At 44.1% G+C, this 21,246-nt stretch overlaps 1 protein-coding gene across 1 annotated transcript in view; it reads left to right on the top strand.

Moving 5' to 3' along the window:
• Positions 1-21,246, top strand: part of LGR4 (leucine rich repeat containing G protein-coupled receptor 4) — a 97,800-nt gene that overhangs the window by 41,175 nt on the left and 35,379 nt on the right. The window contains exons 3-4 of the mRNA XM_066583226.1: positions 14,475-14,546; positions 16,609-16,680. Of these exons, the coding sequence (XP_066439323.1) occupies positions 14,475-14,546; positions 16,609-16,680 (144 nt within the window). The remainder of the gene's footprint in view (positions 1-14,474; positions 14,547-16,608; positions 16,681-21,246) is intronic.

The following is a 21,246-nucleotide window of genomic DNA, read 5'->3' as shown; positions in this document are numbered from 1 at the left end:
TCTTTAGGGTTCTCTCCTCCTTCCATATTGGGAGGAGTCTGATGGTGACCATCCAAATGATCTAGATTAGATATATTAATCTCTTGGTATTGAATTGGTTTTATATCTTCAGTTGGACCAATAACTATGTAAGGACCATTGGTGGCAAAGGCCTAGTTATAAAGGGGTCGAACAAAAAACAACTTATTACCTATCCATGAGAGGGGTGATAAGTCTGATACACTTGTATGGGAGCGCATGCCCAAGAGTTGGATTTTAAGTGCCATGCTCGATCTTTAGGGGCGGACACCACGGTGACTAGGGAGCTGGCGAGTATTTAAAAAAAAAAAAAAAAAAAAAAGCATCACCTGCTGCTTATCTCCTTCCTAAACCGCACTGTAACATAGTTTGTGTTGCTGTAGGGAGGTGATGGGTTCCTCTTAACTTGTATTGAAGGCTATGCACACCTTCTTTGTTCTTGTGTTTAAAAATGAAGACTTTTTGGTTTCCCTTAATAATTTGATTTTGATTTCTGTTCTTGTATAGTCTTCCAAGGCACTGCAGACTGGGGGACTGAAGTCTTAGTAAATTCTGTCTGACAGTTTTTCTCAGCTTCTCCCCAGTTGTGAACTTACATTCACTGCCTTTCTACTGAGCTATTACAAAGGACTGTAGGACAGTGCTGGGAAATAGTGGATGAGATTAGGAGAATAAAGCAGCTAAAACTACTAATTACATAGGGCTATAATTCACTTTAGGTGAATGTTCTGCTCTTATCAGCAGTGAGGGGGAACAGACCAGCAGCTACTCAGGGAGAGGATGGGAGCTGTGTAGTATTGGGTGGGTGTAGTTATGCTACACAGCCTCTGAAAGAGGGAATGGGGAGCTAAGCTTGTGCATATTTGTGGGAGAAACTAACTGATCAATGCTAGGAACACCCCCAAGCCTGAAACTTGAATGTAAGAGACCCTGTGAATGAAGTATGAGGCTTATTAAATGCACGAAAAGGGAAAACTCTATGAAAAAAAACTCATTTTCTTCAGCAGTGATATGGTAAGATGTGTATTGATTTTTCACGCAGAAAGCTTTCCATAGCCTTTAAGTGCATCTCTGTTTTCAGACCTCATGAACAGCAGTCTTTTAAGCCCAATGACAGGATGATCCTTTTATAAACGTATTCAAATCAGACATATTTTCTATTCTTCTTGTAAAACATTAGCTCTATAATTAGGCATTGAACACAAGCTTGTCAAGTAATAAAATGGTGCTCACCACACACAACCTACTTTTATCTCAGCAAGGTGTGGCTTATGAAATGTAGCCAAACATTAAAAAGTTGCTTTTTGTTGCTTTCCAGCCACCTCCCTGTGCCATCCTACTCATTGCTTAATGTGTGCTGCTTGCACTGCAGCACACAACTCCCGGTGGTCCGAGTGTCTGTTTTGGCTGATGCAGCCTTACAGACATCTGTAAATTGCTTCCAGATGGGTCTCCTGGGCAGACAATAGAGAAATGTTAAAAACTTTTTAGATGGCAACATGCAATCATTTAATGGACTCTTGGCAGGTTATTGATTCGGCACAGATTCACTTCTTTTATCTTTAGTAACTTTCTAATAATCCAGCATCTTTGGGACCTTGAGGCTCTTTCACACTGTGTATATTTGCCAGGAAAGCTTCTGACCCATAAGGGAAGCCCATCAGTATGTTTAGTGTACCATCCGAGGGGCATCTTGTTATAATGTGTACACTGCAGTTTACGTTTCTTTAACATGCATGCCATGGGGTCGTGGATGCCATCCTTTTTAAGATGTATGTCATGGGTTTATTATGACTTATGGCCCTTTTTAGACGGGAAGAGCTGTCGGGAAAACTATGTCCGACACTCGTCCAAGTCATGCTCGCTCTTGTGCTATTGTACAGGAGCGGGCATCGCTCACAGCACTGCCAATATGGAGGCGGAGCAGCCAGGGAGCGTTCTTACGCCACCCGCCTGCATTCACCATAAGCAGATAGTCAATCAGAAGCGAACGACTGCTGTTCATACTCAACAGCTTGTCATTCAGTCGCTGCATGTGTTTACATGTTCCGATGTCGTTCAAATTCCTTTAGCGGGAGCTTTTTGATCTTTAGCTATTTTTTTTTCTAAAATACTCCCAAATTCAAATGGCCTTCAGCTCTCCTCTCTGCAACTCTTTATAGGCCCTGTATGGGCATCTTGGAGGGACTGTAGGGTGGGCTGCAGGAGTCTGACCCCTTTAGGAGCTAGAGCGTATAATCAGCACGCGATCGCCAGTGTGAAGGAGCTCTAAATTAGAGAAATACAAGGTATGAGGAGACTTATATGGCCACAGATGCTCCTCTAGGAAATATGAATATGGAAAAGCGAGAGCAATGCTCTACAGCGCCACCTATTAGAATGCAGCATTCCTGCAAGTCACTTTTTTAACAGGCCTTGAAACAATGCCAGATAATATCCAAATTTCCTAGAGAAGTATACATGGCCTTAAGTCTTCTCACACCTTCTAGATGCTCTTCCCAAGGACCCACGTCTACAGGCCTCTCACTGAGCCAAACCACCAACTTGCTGCTCACTGAGCTGCAAAAATGTCGAAGCTATCTAGATGGTTGTCTTTTTTTCCCTTTTTGGAGAATATTCTGGCTTTGGCTTATATTCCAAGTTATTGTTACAAGGCTTCTCAAAAGGTCTGACCTTGACTTGCAGGAATGCTGCCTTCCAATAGGTGGCGCTGTAGAGGCATTATTCCATCTGCCCTTTGCATATTCAAGAAGTAGCTATTACTCTAATGGACCTTGCCCATCCATTTCATTTGACTGGATAAATGCAATGCTACATTTCTGTAGAGGCCACTGGGGTGGGGGCCCGGGGGTAGACACAACCAGCAACAGCAATTCCTCCGGCAAAGTCGACAGTTTGCCAAAATTCTAGGCAGCCTGTAATCAGACGACTCGTTTGACATGACGCTGCTGAGACTGCATCCACAATAAAAGTGGAAGACTCTGGGGATTACTCCAGAGTTATGGACGTGTAAAACTGGTTCACAAGCTACTAGAGACGACTTTTGTTCTGTATATAAGGCTTCTTAAGTGGAGTGAGCAAGATATTTATTATCCTTCCTTCGTTAATTATGCATTTCACAGTTGTGTCTTAGTCATTAGCCTATCGGGTTAATTCAGGATAAGTTTCTCCCTCTCATGCAAAACTGGTGAACTAATTCAACAGCTATGGTGACTAAAACCTAGTTGAAAGTTTATCTGTAGTCACTTTTTTTCAGTAAGTTGAGACTCGGGCTGTTGTGAGACTTTTAATAACTGGGTCGCCACCTGCCAAAAACACTAAGTTCAGTTGTCCTTGATCTCCTTGAGCTGATCTTCTATCCACTAGAACTGCACTTGGGATCCTGTGATGTAGACCCTTCAATGTTGACCTTGAGACCTGCCATGCTTCCTCCAGAATGTACCATAAAGAACCTATGAGATGCTGGTAGGTAGATAAAGTCCCCTGGTCCCCTCACTCCCCTGGTGAGTTACAATGGACTCCTTTTCTTGGCAGACTATTTATGCGGGGTGGTTTGCCATTCCCTTCTCCAGTCCTCTTTTAGCCAGCAAGCCAAAGACCATAATCAGAAGGCAGCGCTCCAGTGAGAAGAGATAATAATAATATAGAGAATTGGAACAGACTCACCCCGACTCCACCGGATTCCCCTAGGGGGCACCGGTACGTCAAAATCCAGATAGGCAATGAACTATAAACCACCAAGGGTTGTCATCAGCTGGAATATTAATATCCGAAACACCAGTCTGGATGCGACCTCCCATCAGGAGAGCGTCATGGGGTGGTTCCAGACGTGTATACCGGAAAACAAAGATAGATATAGTAGGCAAAAATTCCCAGCACTCCGGTGAATGTACGAAACACTATATTTACCCAGCAAGCTGGGTACTCCTTTTACCGACCGCGGAAGGATGGAAGGCTGAGTTGACCTTGAGGTGGCTACCTGAACCACACAGGTATGGCACTCGCAACCTTCAGGTCGTGAGCGAGAGCTGAGGACTGCATTTCTGCTGCCTTAACACTCTGCGCCACCCAAGGCCCGAAACTTAAGAGTGCTTACTTATTTTACAAGGCCTGCTCTCTAGGCTGAGTCGTTCCACACACTGACTGGCATGGTGTTTAATATAGTCAGGTTCTCTCCACCTATGATGTGTTATGGTGCCTGCAATATTTGCCTTCCGTTTCGCAATATGTGCACAGCTATTTCTGCCCAACATCAGTACAAGTGTGTACTTATTACATGCTCGTACGCTTTACACCTCCAACCTGTGTTTCTCCCAAACACTAAACTCGTCTTCACTCCTTACCTGCCAGGTGCCTACATGTCATGTTCTCCTAATGCTTTCCATCTTGGAGCACAAAACAAGGTGGGGCTACTTAAAAGGGATTACTACATAGAGAACAGGTTTAGCTTTACTTCAGTGGTGTCGTTTTTCCTGTGAGATTAACACAGCAGCTTTAAGATTCCCTGTGTAAATTAAAAATTGTCACGTCCGTCTCCGGCCCTATTCTTTCTATCTCACGTTCGTCATTTGTCCAGAGGACTTGAACCTAGGAGTTCGGTGCTGCAAGTGAATAGTGCTAAAAACAGTCAACTTTTTGACCTGTTAAAAATATGAATACATTGATCGGCTTCATCCCTTGGTTGCGCGTAAGAGTTGGTGTTGATGGCATAAATGGGATAGGCAACATGATTGACCAAACCCCAGAAACCATCTAAACCTCAAAGTTGCTTAGGGCAGGGAATGGTGTAAAATAACAAAAACACACCAAAAAAAAAAAAAAATTCCCCGCCCTTCCCAGTCCCGGTCCCAGATCACTGACTGCTGCTGCCACTCGCCAAAGTCAGCTGTCATGTTTCCACAAACATAACATTAACCATGAGGCCAATGAGTGGCTAGACAAGTCATCTGACCAATGAATAAAGAGTGTGACCGCTGCAGAGTTTTCGGGGCACCTGTGCTGGATCAGGGGTGAGGCGAGAGTACGGTATTGTTTCTTATCTTGCACCATTCCTTGCTTTTCGCAACTTTTTGAATAAGTCTTGGAAAACCCTTTAAACCCAAAGCCTAGTGAATGACTGCAAATTTTTGCTTAAATTGCGCCCCCCCCCCCCCCCCCCCATTCTGGTACACTAGTAACTAGTATTTTGGCAATATTTTTGTGTGCTTTACCTAAAGATTGGTACCTACAAACTTTGTTAATAAATATATATAAAAAAAACTCTAGAACAGTAGCCACTTCCTATAGAAGCTCTTATACTGTCACTAGATTATGGCTTCCTGCATAATACTTTCTTGGACCTCCTTGAAGTATGGAGTTTTTTTCTTGTTTTTTTTTTATATTTAAAAAATAAAAATTTTATTTTCTGCTTTATTCCTCTAACCAATATCGACTGCACCCGTCCTCTTCTGCTGTGACTTCAACAGCCGAAAAATTGTGTTAGATATTTCTTCCCGAAACTTAAAACCACAGCCACAGTTTTGCTAATCCCCATTCATAGTTCAGCAAATTACTCAGCTGGGTAGCTGCAAAATTATATCGACACTTAAGTGTTTTATTACAGCCGGCCTACAGTTTCCACACTGAGTAATATAGAACAAGCCTTCTGGATATGAAAGGAAGAGAGTTTGGGTTACTAATTATTTATAACTTTTTGGAAAGTGTTTTTTTTTTTTCTAATTTAGATGGTGCATCTACATTCACGACTATTTTTTTTTTTCTTAAACTCCACTGCAACTAAAATGAAAAATTTTACGCAACTTTGCAAATGATCTTATATGGAAGTTTTTTTTTTGTGTGCAGAACCTATGCAGAACTAGGTCTCCATGGTAACAGACTGCAAACACACACACAGTGTAGTCTGATCCTCCAGCAGTGTATTTCTACCATCCTCTAATTCTTATGGACACGAGTTTGGCAGGTTAACCCTTTGCAATCCAATTTTGGATGCAGGGTTTCCTAGGGGGCTTTCTCTTTCTGCCATTATACAATGCCGCCATCTGCTGGCTAGAGCCAGTACTGCGGTATGACATGCCGGAGAGGCCCCCGACAACGGAGCGGCCTGTAATCTACAGTAAGAATACCCTGCCGGATGTCTTCCGATATCGGAGCTGTACAGCCTTCAAATCAGAATGTCTTTAGACATCAGACAGTGGGTTGGAAAAGGTTAAAACGTGAAAAAAGAAAAGCGTCCCACTTAGAATTGACTTTTTCTTATTCAATTGAGCAAACAACCAACAGGTCATGCCAGAATCCTAGCTATTTTTAAATTACCTCTTCTTCACAGTAACGCACACTAACTTGACCATAGAGCAACGTACTAGGCCACCAGCACCGCGCATGTTCCATGTCCACACCTTTTTCTAAAAATCAAGTGCCGGTTCACCATCCATGTCTTGCTTCCTCCTTTGGGACACTCTGTCCATGTTTTTTCCCCCTCTTCTTTCTCAAGTACCTAAAATTAAAGCAGTGTGTGTGCCAAAGAGAAACCTAACGCTAGATGGTTTTACCCTTGATGCATCAGGAGAGCCTCTTAGCTCGTATCGTGTTCTTGCTTTTTGGCCAACACTCGTCTCCTGACATGGTGGCACTACAGACAACTATTGTAACTGCTCGATATCCCTACTGGGTGGGGGGGGTGGGGGGGGGGGGGGGGGGGAGAGCCAGGAGCAGGAACTAAGCCCCCACCCCTTCCTCGCCAATATTTGCAATGGGAGGGGTGGGGCGGAGCTAAGCGCTGGGACTTAGCTGCGCCCCTGTCTCGACCCTCCTATTGCAAATAGTGGCAAGGGGCGGAGAGGGGGCGGGAGCTCAGTTCCTGCTCTTGGCTCTTCCACCCCCCCCCCCCCCCCCGCAGACAAGGACACCGTATATCGGCTCGGCGTGAAAATCGAGCCGATATACGGTCGTCTAAATAAGCTCCTTTTTTCTATTCTTTTTTTTTTTTGTTTGTTTGCATAGAGCTTGTTGACCACTAGACATGTCTACAACACAATCGAAGAGAATTTGCCCAGTTAATGTAGTCTGAGAGGGGGGCGTATTATTGGAATGTAAGAAGCTGAATGGTTGTATTGATAAATTGCCCGGCACCTGGGCTATTCTGTGAGGAGGTGTTGGAACCAGTGGATGTGTGAGGGGAAACAAGGCGACCGGGCTCAGGTCACCCTTGACAGACGACCAGCAGAGAGTCTGAGTTGACCGACAAACATGAGCAACTCCATCTGTTTAGTTGTCTGCCATCCATAGACAGGTGGCACCATCGTTACAGGCCCCTGCGTCTTTCTAAACCATCTCTATGCACTTGGCTGTAGGATATTTAGTCTCACAGTGCCCATTGCACGTGCTACCTCTGACATCCGCCCATCATTTCATTTGCAGTGGTGTCGGGAATTACAAAACTGGACTGTTATTGAGTAGAACTTCAGTTATGAATTTCAGGTTTAGTTTGGGAACAGATGATGGCGCTATTCGTGTCTGAAGATCTCAAGGCGTGAGCGCCTCAATCCTGCCTTAGCTGTAGAGCGGCACACTGCCCCCTGCTGGTGTGATGGTCTGGGGGGGCCATCGCATACAACAGTCAGTCACCGCCAGTAGTGGTACCAGGGACAATGACAGCTCTGTGATATGTTCAGGACATCCTGCAGCCACATGTGTTCCTCTCATGGCAGCTTCCAAGAGGCATTTTCCAGCAGGATAACGCTTGGCCACACACACAAGGTGGTCACAGGAAGCCTCCACAGCACTGACACACTTCTATGGCAGCCCGGTCACCAGATTTACCACTAATGGAACGTGTATTGGACCATCTGGGATACCAGCTTCTACAGCCCTCGAGTTTGCATAATCCAGAGGCTCAGTTACAGCAGATGTGGACTGATATGCTGCAAGATACCGTACGGAACCTATATGCCTCAATTCCCATCCGTATCACATCTTGTATCCAATCTAGAGGCAAGCCAACAGGGTACTAGAACTTCCATGCCCACCTGTATCACATCTTGTATCCAAGCTAGAGGTGGTACAACAGGGTACTAGAGCCTCCATGCCCGCCTGTATCACATCTTGTATCCAAGCTTAGAGGCAGTACAACAGGGTACTAGAGCCTCCATGCCTACCCTTGTCAGATCTTGTATCCAAGCTAGAGGCGGTACAACAGGGTACTAGAGCCTCCAGGCCCGCCCGTATCACATCTTGTATCCAAGCTACAGGCGGTACAACAGGGTACTAGAGCCTCCAGGCCCGCCCGTATCACATCTTGTATCCAAGCTTAGAGGCAGTACAACAGGGTACTAGAGCCTCCATGCCTACCCTTAGATCTTGTATCCAAGCTAGAGGCGGTACAACAGGGTACTAGAGCCTCCAGGCCCGCCCGTATCACATCTTGTATCCAAGCTTAGAGGCAGTACAACAGGGTACTAGAGCCTCCAGGCCCGCCCGTATCACATCTTGTATCCAAGCTTAGAGGCAGTACAACAGGGTACTAGAGCCTCCATGCCTACCCTTGTCAGATCTTGTATCCAAGCTACAGGCGGTACAACAGGGTACTAGAGCCTCCAGGCCCGCCCGTATCACATCTTGTATCCAAGCGAGAGGCGGTACAACAGGGTACTAAAACCTCCCTTCAAGAGTCCAGTTTACTGCAATAAATTCTCCTTTTGCTCTGAGTGTAATCACTCATATCAATGTTACAATCAGTTTTATTTGATTCTGACAACTTCTTCTAGGGGAAGGATTGTGGGTTCTTTTTTGCTTGTGACGAGGTAATCCTTTTGCCCCTTTTTACACTGGACAAGTCTTGATTGCCCAGTAATGTGATAACTGAGAATCGTGCCGTTCTCACTCACTTGTTGTTCAGTGTTGCACTTTCCTATGTCCAACCTTGAAGATCCGTGTTTAAACTGCCCAATAAGTGAACGGTCCGGCGCTGATTTTTAGGCTGGCTGAAGCCTCACCATTTTCGTCCATTAGGTCGTTGGCTGCGTTTTTAAATTAAACTATTGTTCCGTTTCACTCACTTTAACGGTCTTCTGACCGATTGTTCAGTCTAAACGATCGGATTTGATGTGTGTATAAATAATATATTCAGGGATCCAATAATGTGGACTCTGGCAGCTTTTATTTATTTTTTGGGGTGGGGAGAGAATCCTTCTCTTGCCTCTTGAAATTTTGTAATTGGCTTGGCTCTGATAATTTTGAGTAGATGTTTTCTGTGGTCTTCACTTTCATGAACCTGCTCGTGAAAATCAGCCCTCACCTATATGTAATTGCCCCAAAATTCTGTATTCTCCACTAGCTAATCCATATGTTAGTTATGCGCTCTCAGGTAGTGACTTGCTGATATAGTAAAGCTTTAATATGTCACTTGAAGAAAAACATGGGGAAAACAAAAACTACTGCCCGGAGGTTAAGAAATGTCTCCTCTTCCGTTTCCTCAGTCCCGAAGGCATTATTTATATCATCCAAAGAGCTTGTGTCTAGTGCTAATAGTGCACATCCCCTCCCCGCCTCTAATTATGAGGTTCTTGACCCTTATAAGCAGTAAGTCCGTCAACGGCCCACGAATATTTGGCAGGCATGTTTAGAAAAACCTTTCGCATACTCGGCCAGTTGTATCCTGTTTCCTGGAAGATTGCCAAAGTGAGGAAAAGCGGATGCCGGGTGAATTGCTCTTCTCTGTTAGTTGGTTTAGCAGGCTGAATAAACAGAAGTTGCCTCGAGGTAGGCAGTTCATGCCGTCTTTAAATCAAGCAATCGCTCTTGGATTCTCTATGATCCACCTCTTGCAATCAAATGGTGACATTGGTTAACTGTATGTAGTTTGAATGTAGTAGCTTCCATCCCAACATTCACACGGTTATGTCTGGAGCTCAAGTATAGTCTGATTGTGGTGGAGAGGTATGGATTCTGATTCCACCATTAGCTCAGTTATTGCTGGACCCAGAAGATCAGACACTCAGGGCTAACTTTCGGGGAGGCCAACACATGAATGTTATGATGTACAGCCATGTGGTATTCTGGACAAAAATGATATTCAAGGACAAGGTTTGCTAAAAAAGGAAATGGTACATGGGGAATAAAAACTGTGCTAACAATTTCTGTAAATTAATTTAAAAAAAATTAATTTAAAGGGGCCATCAACTCTACTTTTTTCTTTTTAGAACAGTGGTTCTCAACCAGTGACTTGGAAGCCACGTGTGGCTCACCACCACTTGTTCAGTGTTTCTCCTGAAAATAAGACTGTCTTATATTAATTTTTGCCCTAAAAAGAGGCGGTAGGTCTTATTTTCGGGGATGGCTTAATATACTTGCCTAGCAGGTTCGGTTTGGGTCCCTTCCACTGCTCTACACAGCTCCAATGCACTGATTGATTGGCCAATTCATAAATTCCACCTCCACAACACTATGGCTGTGATTGGTTCTTCAACCGCTGCTGAGCCAATCACAGCCATCTCATTGGTTCATCGAGCACTGCATTGATGGTTCTCGAGTGCTGCTCAGCCAATCAGAGCCATCACTTCCTGGAGGTGAGATTTGTGAATCTCATAAGTGATTTTTCTGTGGGCGGCCAAGGATGCCTACCTGAAAATCCACACAAATCAGGGTAGTGCTTATTCATAGGAAAACTGGGTATGGCTCACCATGGGAGCTCTGAGTTATGACCATATCTACTGGCAGTTGACATTGTTGCCAGAATCCTAACCTCGAACCCTACCAATTTGCATGGGATAACACTAGCCTCAAATTTCACTCTGAAATATATTTTATCAATGTTCGCAATTTCAAAATATCTGGTTTCTCCACACTTGGGCTTCAGCTGCATAGAGACTTTAGACGCGACACATGTCTTGAAGCAAACTATTATGCTATCGCCCTGTTACATTACAGCCTAATGTAGATAAATGCAGTGGTATTGCGACTTCTAAGTTGCCACAGCGGGACAATTGCAAGAAATCCATACAACTTGGATTCTTGCAATTGTCGGGTGAGGGCAACTTGTGAGTCGCAAAGAGACTGCATTCCCCTATATTAAGATGCAATGTAGCAAGGCTATAATGGGATCTTTGGCTGCACAAACTGTTTTGTGGCCAAGTAGCCAAAAACTTTTCTCTTCCCAATTTTGAGTTGAACGTGACTCCTGACCATCTCAAAGTTGAATGAAGCTCACAAGGTATAATTGGTTAGGGGAACTCTGCCTTATTGTATATATTTCTATAGAGCAGAGATGGACAACCTTTTCTGATTTAAGGGCCAGCCAAAATTGGATAGTTTAGCTCTAGTCCATAGTTGGCGTTGGTGGCACAGTCCAATCGATCTACTGTTTTGACTCGATTGGTCAATGATCATTAAACTCTGTGCTGCACTTGTCCTATTATTTCCTTGACGAACAACTTTCTTTTAAACACCAGATGTATGGGCAATTAGCTAGCAATTATGAGCACATCCCCTCTTTAATAGCCGTGTAAATTGTGAAGAGCTGGCCAGAGACGTACCCTGTGAGCCCCCACCTTCTTGCAGGGGAAAGGAACCATTCAGCTTGTGCTCAGCTTACCGTGTAAAGCGATCTCGTGTTGGCAGCCTGGTGGCTGGGATTACTAGGTGTGCCACATTTTAGCACTTGTCTGATTCTGCATTCAGGAAGGGACTTGTGATATTTAAGCCTTGGTGCAAGCAAAGGTTGGACCACACAGAAAATGTTTATCGGGAAGTAAGACAAGCAGAAGAAAACAAACCGGGAGGAAGGACGCAGTGCTGAGAAATGCACATCTAGAAGAGATTATTTTGTTTGTTGATCTTCGTAGATTGCCAGAATCTTTAGAATAGACGCTCCTTAGAGACCGTAGTTGACTTACTATAAAGAGAAATGAGTAAGATACAATAGACTCATCAAAACTGAGGACGTAAAACAATACTTGTTAGATTTTTTTTTTTTTTCTGGTTTCAATCATTTTTACACCAGCTAGATTCGGTAAAGTCCCCTGGGGCAAGCGCAGTCATGACTGACTCCTCAGGTGACATCACATCATGTTTTCTTGGCAGACTGTTTTTGCGGGGTGGTTTGCCATTCCTTCCACAGTCATCTTTTACCCCCCAAGCTGGGTACTCATTTTACCGACCTGGGTAGGCTGAGTCAACCTTGAGCCGGCTACCTGAACCAATCGGGGATTGAACCCACAACCTTCAGGTCATGAGAGACTCCTGCTAAAAAGCTCCAACGTACCGGACCACACCATTAGCCCCACATTTGAGCATTACTTTTGTAATGATTCTAGGAAACTTTCTGATAAATGTTTGCCCCGGCAATATAGAACCGTAAGCTTGTACAATAGCTATTGATACCTAATAAGAAAAGTATACGAACGGTGTGTCATGGTTTGTGTACAGTTGTATAGACCAGCATGGTTAACTAAACTTTTCATTATAGTTGAGGCAATAGAAACTGGCCAAACATATGTTAAAAAATGGCCCTTGCAGTAGAAGCCTGGCCTGTAATAACTCTTTAATGATGGCCTATGGGCACATTAAACATAAATGTCGAGGATTTCCCAGTGCATACAATGAGTCTATAGACAGAATTTGAATGGCCCCGTTGGGTTAGGCTGGCTTTATACACAATAACTATTGAGCAAATCTAAGTGACCTTTGTTCTGTGTAAACGCTGCCTCCAACAGGGTGGCAAGCGAGGATTCATTCGCTCAGCGCTAATCCCTTAATTTTCAGCTCCCTTTAAATAGTCGCTGGTTGATTATCGCCCAATGTAAACGGGCAATCGTTTGTCTTTCGATGACTAACCAGTAACTTTGAAGGGAGGCGTGCAGTTCAGTGACCGAGAAAATAGGCAAATAATTGGTTTACGTAAAAGCGCACAAATAGTCGCTAACATGCTCGCTTGTAGAAACCATTTCGAGTGACTCTTCAGATGATGGTTGTTAAATTTACTTTCCTCAACCCTAATTTGGATTGGATACCCTAGTGTTCATAGAATGGTAGAGTTGGAAGGGACCTCCAGGGTCATCAGGTCCAACCCGCTGCTCAATGCAGGATTCACTAAATCATCCCAGACAGATGTCTGTCCAGCCTATGTTGGCTAATGTGTTCTTCTGATGCGCCGCAGTTTTAGAAATTAATCAATGAATTACCGTCCGTCCCCACCCAATTTCACCAGGAGCAGTAGTATTTAGTGAGAAGAGGCAGAGCGCTCTGGAGATCTCTTCCTGCCTCCCACCTCCACTCGCTGTGAACAGGCAGTTCAAGGATGAACGACTGCTTGTGCTAAAGACCAAGTGAATCTAATATGTGCGCTATTTCTCGCTCAGTTCTCCATTGGTGGCTGGGTACACGGGCCGACTATTGTCCAAAATTGCTAGCAGTTATTTGGGCTGTGTTCTCCCCGTGTAAAGTTAGTGATGGGGTAAACAGTTGGTTGACGTCACATTTTCTTGTAGTTTTAAATAATTTTGCCAAACCATCTCAATTAATGTATAGATATACATAACGATCTGCCCCCTTACCTGCACGAACTGGCAAAGGGAACCTATCGGCGATTTCAAGCCCAACGACCCACCTATAGCGACAGGCTACTCAATTACATCGCTTTCCAAAAATGAGCTTGTTTTCAGAAGAGCGGCGCGGTCCCAGATCATTTGTCCCTTTTTGTGGACAGACTTGTCACGCCTATTTCTGCGTGTACCGGTCCGGGAACTTAAGCCATGTGCATGAGATTCTATATAGTTGAGATAGGCGGGTTTATGGTGAAAACTGTGGCCAGAAGAGACGATCCGGCTCGCCCACCGGCATGGACTGTACATGTGAGCATGTAGCATGGGAAAGCCGAAGCCCGTTTTTGTGCGGGCATGCTTTTGTTTTACAGAAAAAGAGCATTTTTGGAAAAAGCTGTAATTAGTCTGTCGCCGTAGGCGGTTTAATAGGCTTGAAGGTCCTGGCAGGTTCCGTCTAGGAGAAGGAATGGTATAGAATATCTCATACAGTTATTGGGCTTTTTTTCCTAAAAGGTTTAAAAACCTTTTGGCAAAGAAAGTTCAATATTTGTATGGCAAATGTCCTCGAATAATGAGCCCCTTTATAGATACAGCTGCTAAACTAGGTCACTGTTTGTCTCATTATGACTGAACTGTCCGGATTCCAAGAGCGAAATCTGATGGCCCGTTTGAATCATTGTGCGATTGTACGAGCCGGCCTGATTGAGGACTTTCCGGGTCTAATTATTGTGCAATGTGTATCTCTTATTGCCATTTACTGTACTGATATAACGAGGTGCATGCTCTTCACCGGCAATTAACGATCGCTCCATTTTTTTTTTTTTTTTATTTAAACTCCTTATTGGAATATTTTTTTAAAATAAATTCTCACTTTTTTTCATTCTTTTTTCCTTGTCTCAATTATTACAATTTTTCTTCCAGGCGGCTGGCGGGCAATGACCTCTCTTTCATCCATCCCATGGCCTTGTCTGGCCTGAGAGAACTCAAAGTTCTGTAAGTAATTGTGCAGTTTTGTTAGTAATTACATGCTTGCCCTACTCTGTCAGCACAGCAAGCCCTTTCCCTTTAACCCTCATAGACCCAAGGGATATTGCTTGTCTTCCTGTGATACAGCGCCTCTTTGCAAGCGATGGCTGATAGTAAGAGTTCTGGTCTGTAACTGTTGCTATCCTCGGCTACCAATAAACTTCTGGCCATGTTGCTTATGGTAGCATCGGCCGGGTCTTCAAGAGAAGATGACATTTACAGGGTTGGAGAATCGCAGATGGACCTAATGTGCAAGACCATGCCAACATTGGTGGTATGGTGCCTCCTGTTACGGCACCACACTATTGCAGAGTTTGGCACCCGGTAGTAGGTCAATCGGGTGTCAGTTGAGTGCCAACAGAGCCATAGGGAACCCTTGTGCATACACATGGGTTCTGCCACGTGCAAGAGGCCTTAAGACCTTTTTACATGGCCAGTTCTCTTGACTAATGAGCACTCTTGACAATATGGCGTGTCCATCGGCACTTGTTTCTGCCCTTTAAATGTGGCGGAAGATCGGGAACAAATGTCCTTTTTTTTAAAATATAGTTGTTTGCAAAACAATTGCTGACAATGAATTTGAATCTCCTGGTTTATACAGGACACGTGCGACCAATGCACATTTGTGTGTGTATTGGGGGGGGGGGGTTGTACCTGCAGAAGAGATCAATTGACAAATGAATATTTGCTCATTTGTAGGCTGACCATGGGCCTATTCATAAAGGCCCGTGACTGGGGTAAACAAACATTTGTACCAATCGGCCCGTGGGGTCCTTTACACCGATTGGTCTACTTCCAGCTGCTAAACTAATCTTTATTTCATCTTGGATATGTTAGAAATGGTTAAAAACACTAAACCGGTGCGTTCACACTGGAATCAAATGTAGATTTTCTTACACAATTTCCACCTCTAAGGCTGGGTTCACACGGGGCGTATTCCCGACGGAAATATCACGGTTTGGCCGCAGCAAAAACCGCGACATTTCCGCCGGGAGAACCGTTGCGGAAATAGCCGCAGTGGCTTTGAAGCGGCCTGGCCGCTCGCTCTTCCGCTGCGGCCGGTGCTCCCATAGAGGAGAGCGCGGCCGCAGCGGGAAAAAAAAAATAGACCTGCTGCATTCGGCTTCGGCGGGCTTAGCCGCAGCAGATTTGCCGTCCTGTGTGGACGAGATTTCTGAGAAATCTCGTCCACATGACCGGCTTATACCGGGATTAGCGGCCGCATGCGGATTTGCCGCGGTGAAATTCCGCATGGAATTTCCGCGGCAAATCCGCCCCGTGTGAACCCAGCCTAAAAACTGAGCATTTCTGCCGCAGCTATAGGGCTGCAGATCCGCACACTGTGTATATAGAATAAATGTAAATGACCAACCACTGTCACCATATGCGCCCTGTAATCTGGGGCTATAAAAGCTATATTTCAAAACCTCTGAAACAAAAGGAAGAGTTCATTCTTGTAGTTTATTTCAGCATGCATATGCTCATTTTTAAAATTAAACGAATACATTTTTAAAGTGTTTTTTTTTTTTTGGTTTTTTTTTTTTTTTGTTTCTGGTCCTTTTAAGACTAAAAGATCCTGGTACTTAATGAGTTACGTACATGGGATGATTTGGACATATGTGAACGGCTGGTTCAGCTCAAATTTAGAATTTCTGATCATAGTTAACCCTTTCCAATCCACTGTCTGACCTCTGAAGACATTATGATTTAAGGCTGTACAGCTCTGATGTTGGAAGACGTCTGTCGGGGTTCTCTTACTGTATGTTGCCAGCCTCTCTGCTGTCGGAGCCTATCCATCGTGTCACCTCATGCAGTACTGGCTTTAGCCAGCAGATAGCGCTGTTGTATAATGGCAGAAAGAGTAAGCCCCCTAGGAAAACCAGGATACAAATTGGATTGGAAAGGGTTAATAAAGTTTCGGACCAAGACTGAGATCGAACCATCATCAGTTTGACCCAAAATTAATTTACTTGATCTCCTTTCAATAATGAACTGCAATAATTAGTCTTGCATGTATTTGTTTTTGTAGGACTCTTCAAAACAATCAGCTGAAGACAGTACCTTGTGACGCTCTGAAGCTCCTGGGATCCCTTCAGTCCCTGTAAGTGGTTTACATCTTTTCCTTACATTTGTGGGGTTGTTTTTTTTTGGGGGGGGGGGTTTGCTTCTTTCAAAACTCGCACGAATACGAAATCCCTTCTTTTTAATGGATTAATTCACACAAGGGTGTGTTGTCTTTTTGGATTTTTTTTTGCCTGACTGCATCCATCGCTACGAGGGGGGAAAAAAAAAAAATTGCTAGTTCGGGGGGGGGGGGGTTGGGGAGGAGGGAGGGGGGGATGTGTTAATCTTTTTTTATTTTCATTTTTTTGTTTTGTCTTTATTTTTTTTTCCTCTTTCCATGAGGATTTTCAGACAAAATGGTGTTAAATCCACTTTTTGAAATGATACTAGAAAGTCTAGACTTCCCCAATTACAAATTTGACATGGCTAACTCATAAGGGAGCCGCTCTGCTTTGAAGGGATTCTTAATTTTCCAGTTCCCTTTTTTTAAACCATCGTGCTTTAGATATCCGTCTCTCGGTTATGGAAACGGCGTGTGTGTTGTGCGGAGAGTTGGTTGTTGGTGTGGTAGCGCAAATAACACAGTGTGCAGCTGCAGAAGGCTGGATTTAGGTTGCCGTAGAATAAATAAATGTTATGACTGTCGTGGACCGCTGCCCTTTCCCGTTTTAGAATGTACATTTGAAGTATGGAGGACGCTCGTGAGGTTTCCAGACCGACTAAACACTATAATTTAATCTATGCAAAGATCTATTTTGATGTCCCCACAGTTATCATTGCTGCGTGTGTTTTCTGAAACGTCTACAGCTTGTCAGAAATGCTTCAGATGGCAGCTGTGGGTAGAAGACACACGTGTCTCCGGCTTGTTTTATGCCATCTTCTATACATAGTTTATATCGCTAGTAAGAACACGGTTCGAAAGCCATTCCACGGCAAAGTTTGCTCAGACTTAAAAGTTTGTCTTAAAATATGTATTTTTGTTTTATTTAGGTTCTATTATAAATATGGTAAAAGTGGGTTTTTAAAACTTTTTTTATTTTTTATTTTTAATAAGATTCATTAAAAGTTTTTACTAATTATTGTCACTTTTTTTCTTTCTTGGTCCCCAGAGGGGACAACAACTTGCGATGCTTTGCTTTGATCGCTCCTGCAGTATGATGTAATGCCATAGCATTACATCATGCTGCGATCGGGCAGGCAGTCTATCAAGCCACCCCACTGGCATGGCTTGATAGGCAATGACAGCCCTGGGGCCTTTTAGAAGGCCACCAGCTGCCATGACCCCGCACGGCTTCCTGCGCTCTCATCGTGGGCAGGACGACGGGAACCCCAAAAATCAGCCGTCGATTTAAATGCCGCTGTCAGAATTGACAGCGGTATTTAAAGAGTTAACAGCTCCGATGAGCCGTGCGGACTATCAGCTGGTGCCAGCGGGAGTCAGCTGTAAGAAACAGCCGGTGCTTATGTATTGAGGGAGATCGCCGAGCAATCTCCTATCATACGTACCCTGACGCAGCAGGACATAACTGTACATCCTATAGCATTATGGGGTTAATATCAGAAATGGGAATAATTTGTAAAAAGTAGGAATATGGCTGTTATTGGCCTACCAGAGTTCTGCCGTAGAAGCAAAATGGCCTAAGGCCTCCTGTCCACGGGCGAATTGTAATTGCGTTTTCCGCTGCGTTAATCCGACCGCGGTGAACGCAATGAACGCTCTCCATAGCGTTGATATGGAAAGCGCAGGTCCCCTGTCCACAAGCAGAGAATCACTGCGATTTGCATGGTGCGAATTGCCGCGATTTTCCGCGGTAAGCCTGTCAGGCTCACCACGGAGTTCCGTTTGCCGGCTCCTGCTCCGCTGCAGGATCTCGCAACGCCCATGCACAAGCGGCCTAAATCTCCCTCCAATAGGGCCCATTCACACTGGTTAATGCAAGTTGCATCTGCAATTCTCAGGTGCAACTAATGTGAAGTCGCATTAGGGACAGGTCTAGAGACGGGAGGCACTTCTGGAAGTAGTAGGGCTCATGCCCACGGTCATGTGTGTGTTACCCATTTTGTAACCATCTGCCGGCAGAGACCATGTATGGCTGCGTGTGCACTGTGCATGCCCATATATCACACGGACATGCGCAGTGTAACTGTTCTTGTTTTTTAATTCCCCGGTCTGTTTCAGAGCGGGGATATGTATGAAAATACTGCCCGTACGCAATGTATTGCACATGGACAGAGTATCATACGCAGCTCATGTATAGGGCATGCGTAACACGCAGTGAAAATACCGTCACGGACATGAACTCTTAATAGTAACCTTACAGGAGTTAGACCTGTCTCACGGTCTACATTGGAAGATGTGAATAGCCTAATTAGCTAATGGGCTAAAAGCCTAATGTGAATAGCGCACAGTTGGGAAATATGTCCTTGTGATTGGGCCCTTATGGTTCCACATCTCTAAACATATTTGCTATCTAGTTTGTGAAACTTTCCCAGTCTTGATGGTGATACCACCCTCTATTAGTCTTTCACGCCATTCTGATGAATATATTTTTCTAGGAGCATTGCGAACTCCACCAAAGCTCGGTCTGACAAAAACAAAACATGCCGGCTTTCCGGGGCTGTGGGGTCAGGCAAGTCAAACCTTCAACTCAGTTTTCTCAGACTCCGCCTCCTGACTCCCGAATCCTTCATAGGTGGTTATTTTAAGTGATAGGTCTGGCATTAAGGCTAAGCTCGATTGAAGCAAATAGGGCTCAGCTGACCGTAAACAACTGAACGATTTTGCGAATGAGCCTAAGGAAGATATCCAACCTTGGTTTTTCTGACTTGCGACTTGCAGGCACATATCTGTGGCATCAATGGAGTGCATGAACTTGGACCACTACCACCTTTCAGAAGAGGCTATGGCATGGTTTAGTGTCTATAAAAGGTCTTAAGAGTTTTCAGATTTTCTTAAATTAAAATCTGAGGTTTTAAAAAGGTATTTGAGTGGTGTGAGCAAGTGGGTGTGATGTCAGAAGATCATTTTGGGGTGGATTTTTCCTTTTCATTAATGGGCAAAGAATTATTAGGAATTCAGGCTCAACTCATACCAACTGTGTATGTAAATCCTAAACCTTCCTGTTGTATAAGACATGGCTCTAATTTTTACTAAGCACATTCCCTCATGCCCAATGTTTTCACACCCCTGTCCAAACACCTAGACATCCCTGGTATCCTACAAGAACATGTTCTGTTGAAAGGTGCTTTTGTTTAGAACGAGACAGTTCTTTTTAATTTTAACAGTCTCGTCGAGCCAACTTTTTCAAGTTGGTAGGTTTGGCACATTGGGTTGCGTTCCACAAGACCTACCAGGTTGTCTGATCTAAACCAAATCCTCCTAAAGGTCTTGATGTTTGCGTAGCTACTGAGCCTTCTGCCAAGTAACAAACGTTGAATACACAATGGAAACGAATGAAATCTCGCTTTCATTTAACTCCTATTCTCCTTTAATTTACGTTGTCTCTCCCCCCCCCAAAAAACAAATCTGTCCAAACGCACACTTGAAATTAGTAGGAATCCTTAGCCAAACTTAGGCATTGTCAACTATACAGTACTTGCAATTTATGAAGAATAAATTATAAAAACTTGATCAAAGGCTCTCCATCTTTAATAAGACTGATATAATTCTTTTATGTGATATGCTGTTGAAAATTGTATCCTATAACCATTTAATTTGAAATATCTGCAGTATAACATCACTTTTTACAGGGACTGCAGAGCGGCTGCTGAAATAACTCTCTAGTGGTTTATTTTTCCTTATCCTACATTGCAGGGAAAATGGAGAGGTGCTCAAAGCATCAACACCCCTGCAATTAGTGTCTCAGGGTGGTTGGTCTTCAGTCTGGTGGATCAGGTGGTCAACCACTTTGACCAGCAAGCACAAGGGTCTACTAAATGTTTGAGCATCCAGGTTGTCATCTTGTGGTTGCTACACATAGAAAGTCCTTTTTTTTCTTTTTGCAGAACAGAGTTTGCATGACCTTGTGGTCCACCATGGTTGTCAAGTTATTTTCGTGTTCCTCAAATCATTGCTCAAGGGAAGTACTGTATCTCCTTGTGGAGAGATTCAAGTTGAAGTGAAGAGACTTGTTGGCCATGTAAGCTCCTCTGGGAAATAAGATATGCAAATGGAAGTTGCCTCTACAGTGCCGCCTATTGAAAAGTAGCTCCCCCGTAAATTAATGTCTGACCTAACAGACTTTGCAATGTGACTGAGGATGTAAGCCAAATCAGAATCAAAGATGCTAAGTACAGATAGCTGTTGCAGGGTTCATGCTCCTCATCAGTGAGCAGTTGGGTTCTTGTTCGCTGACTGAATCTGAAGTGTCTAGTCAACAACTGTTCCACCTTCGGAAAGTGCATAGTTGCCTTATTTCCCAGAGGAGCATTACATGGCGTATAGGTCTCCTTACGCCAACATGGTGCTCTCCACAAGGCGAAACGTTGCTTCCACATAACCAAGTCAGAAGCTACTCGCTCAGGTACCCAAAACCCTACAGTACTGGTGTATTATGTCACCATCAGAACTAAGGGGTGGCGACATAATACAGCTCTGTTAAAA

The sequence above is a fragment of the Eleutherodactylus coqui genome, chromosome 11 (genome assembly GCF_035609145.1).
Source record: "Eleutherodactylus coqui strain aEleCoq1 chromosome 11, aEleCoq1.hap1, whole genome shotgun sequence".
Lineage (NCBI taxonomy): Eukaryota > Metazoa > Chordata > Amphibia > Anura > Eleutherodactylidae > Eleutherodactylus > Eleutherodactylus coqui.
Note: the sequence above shows the minus strand (reverse complement) of the source record. Positions and strands in the feature narration are given on the sequence as shown.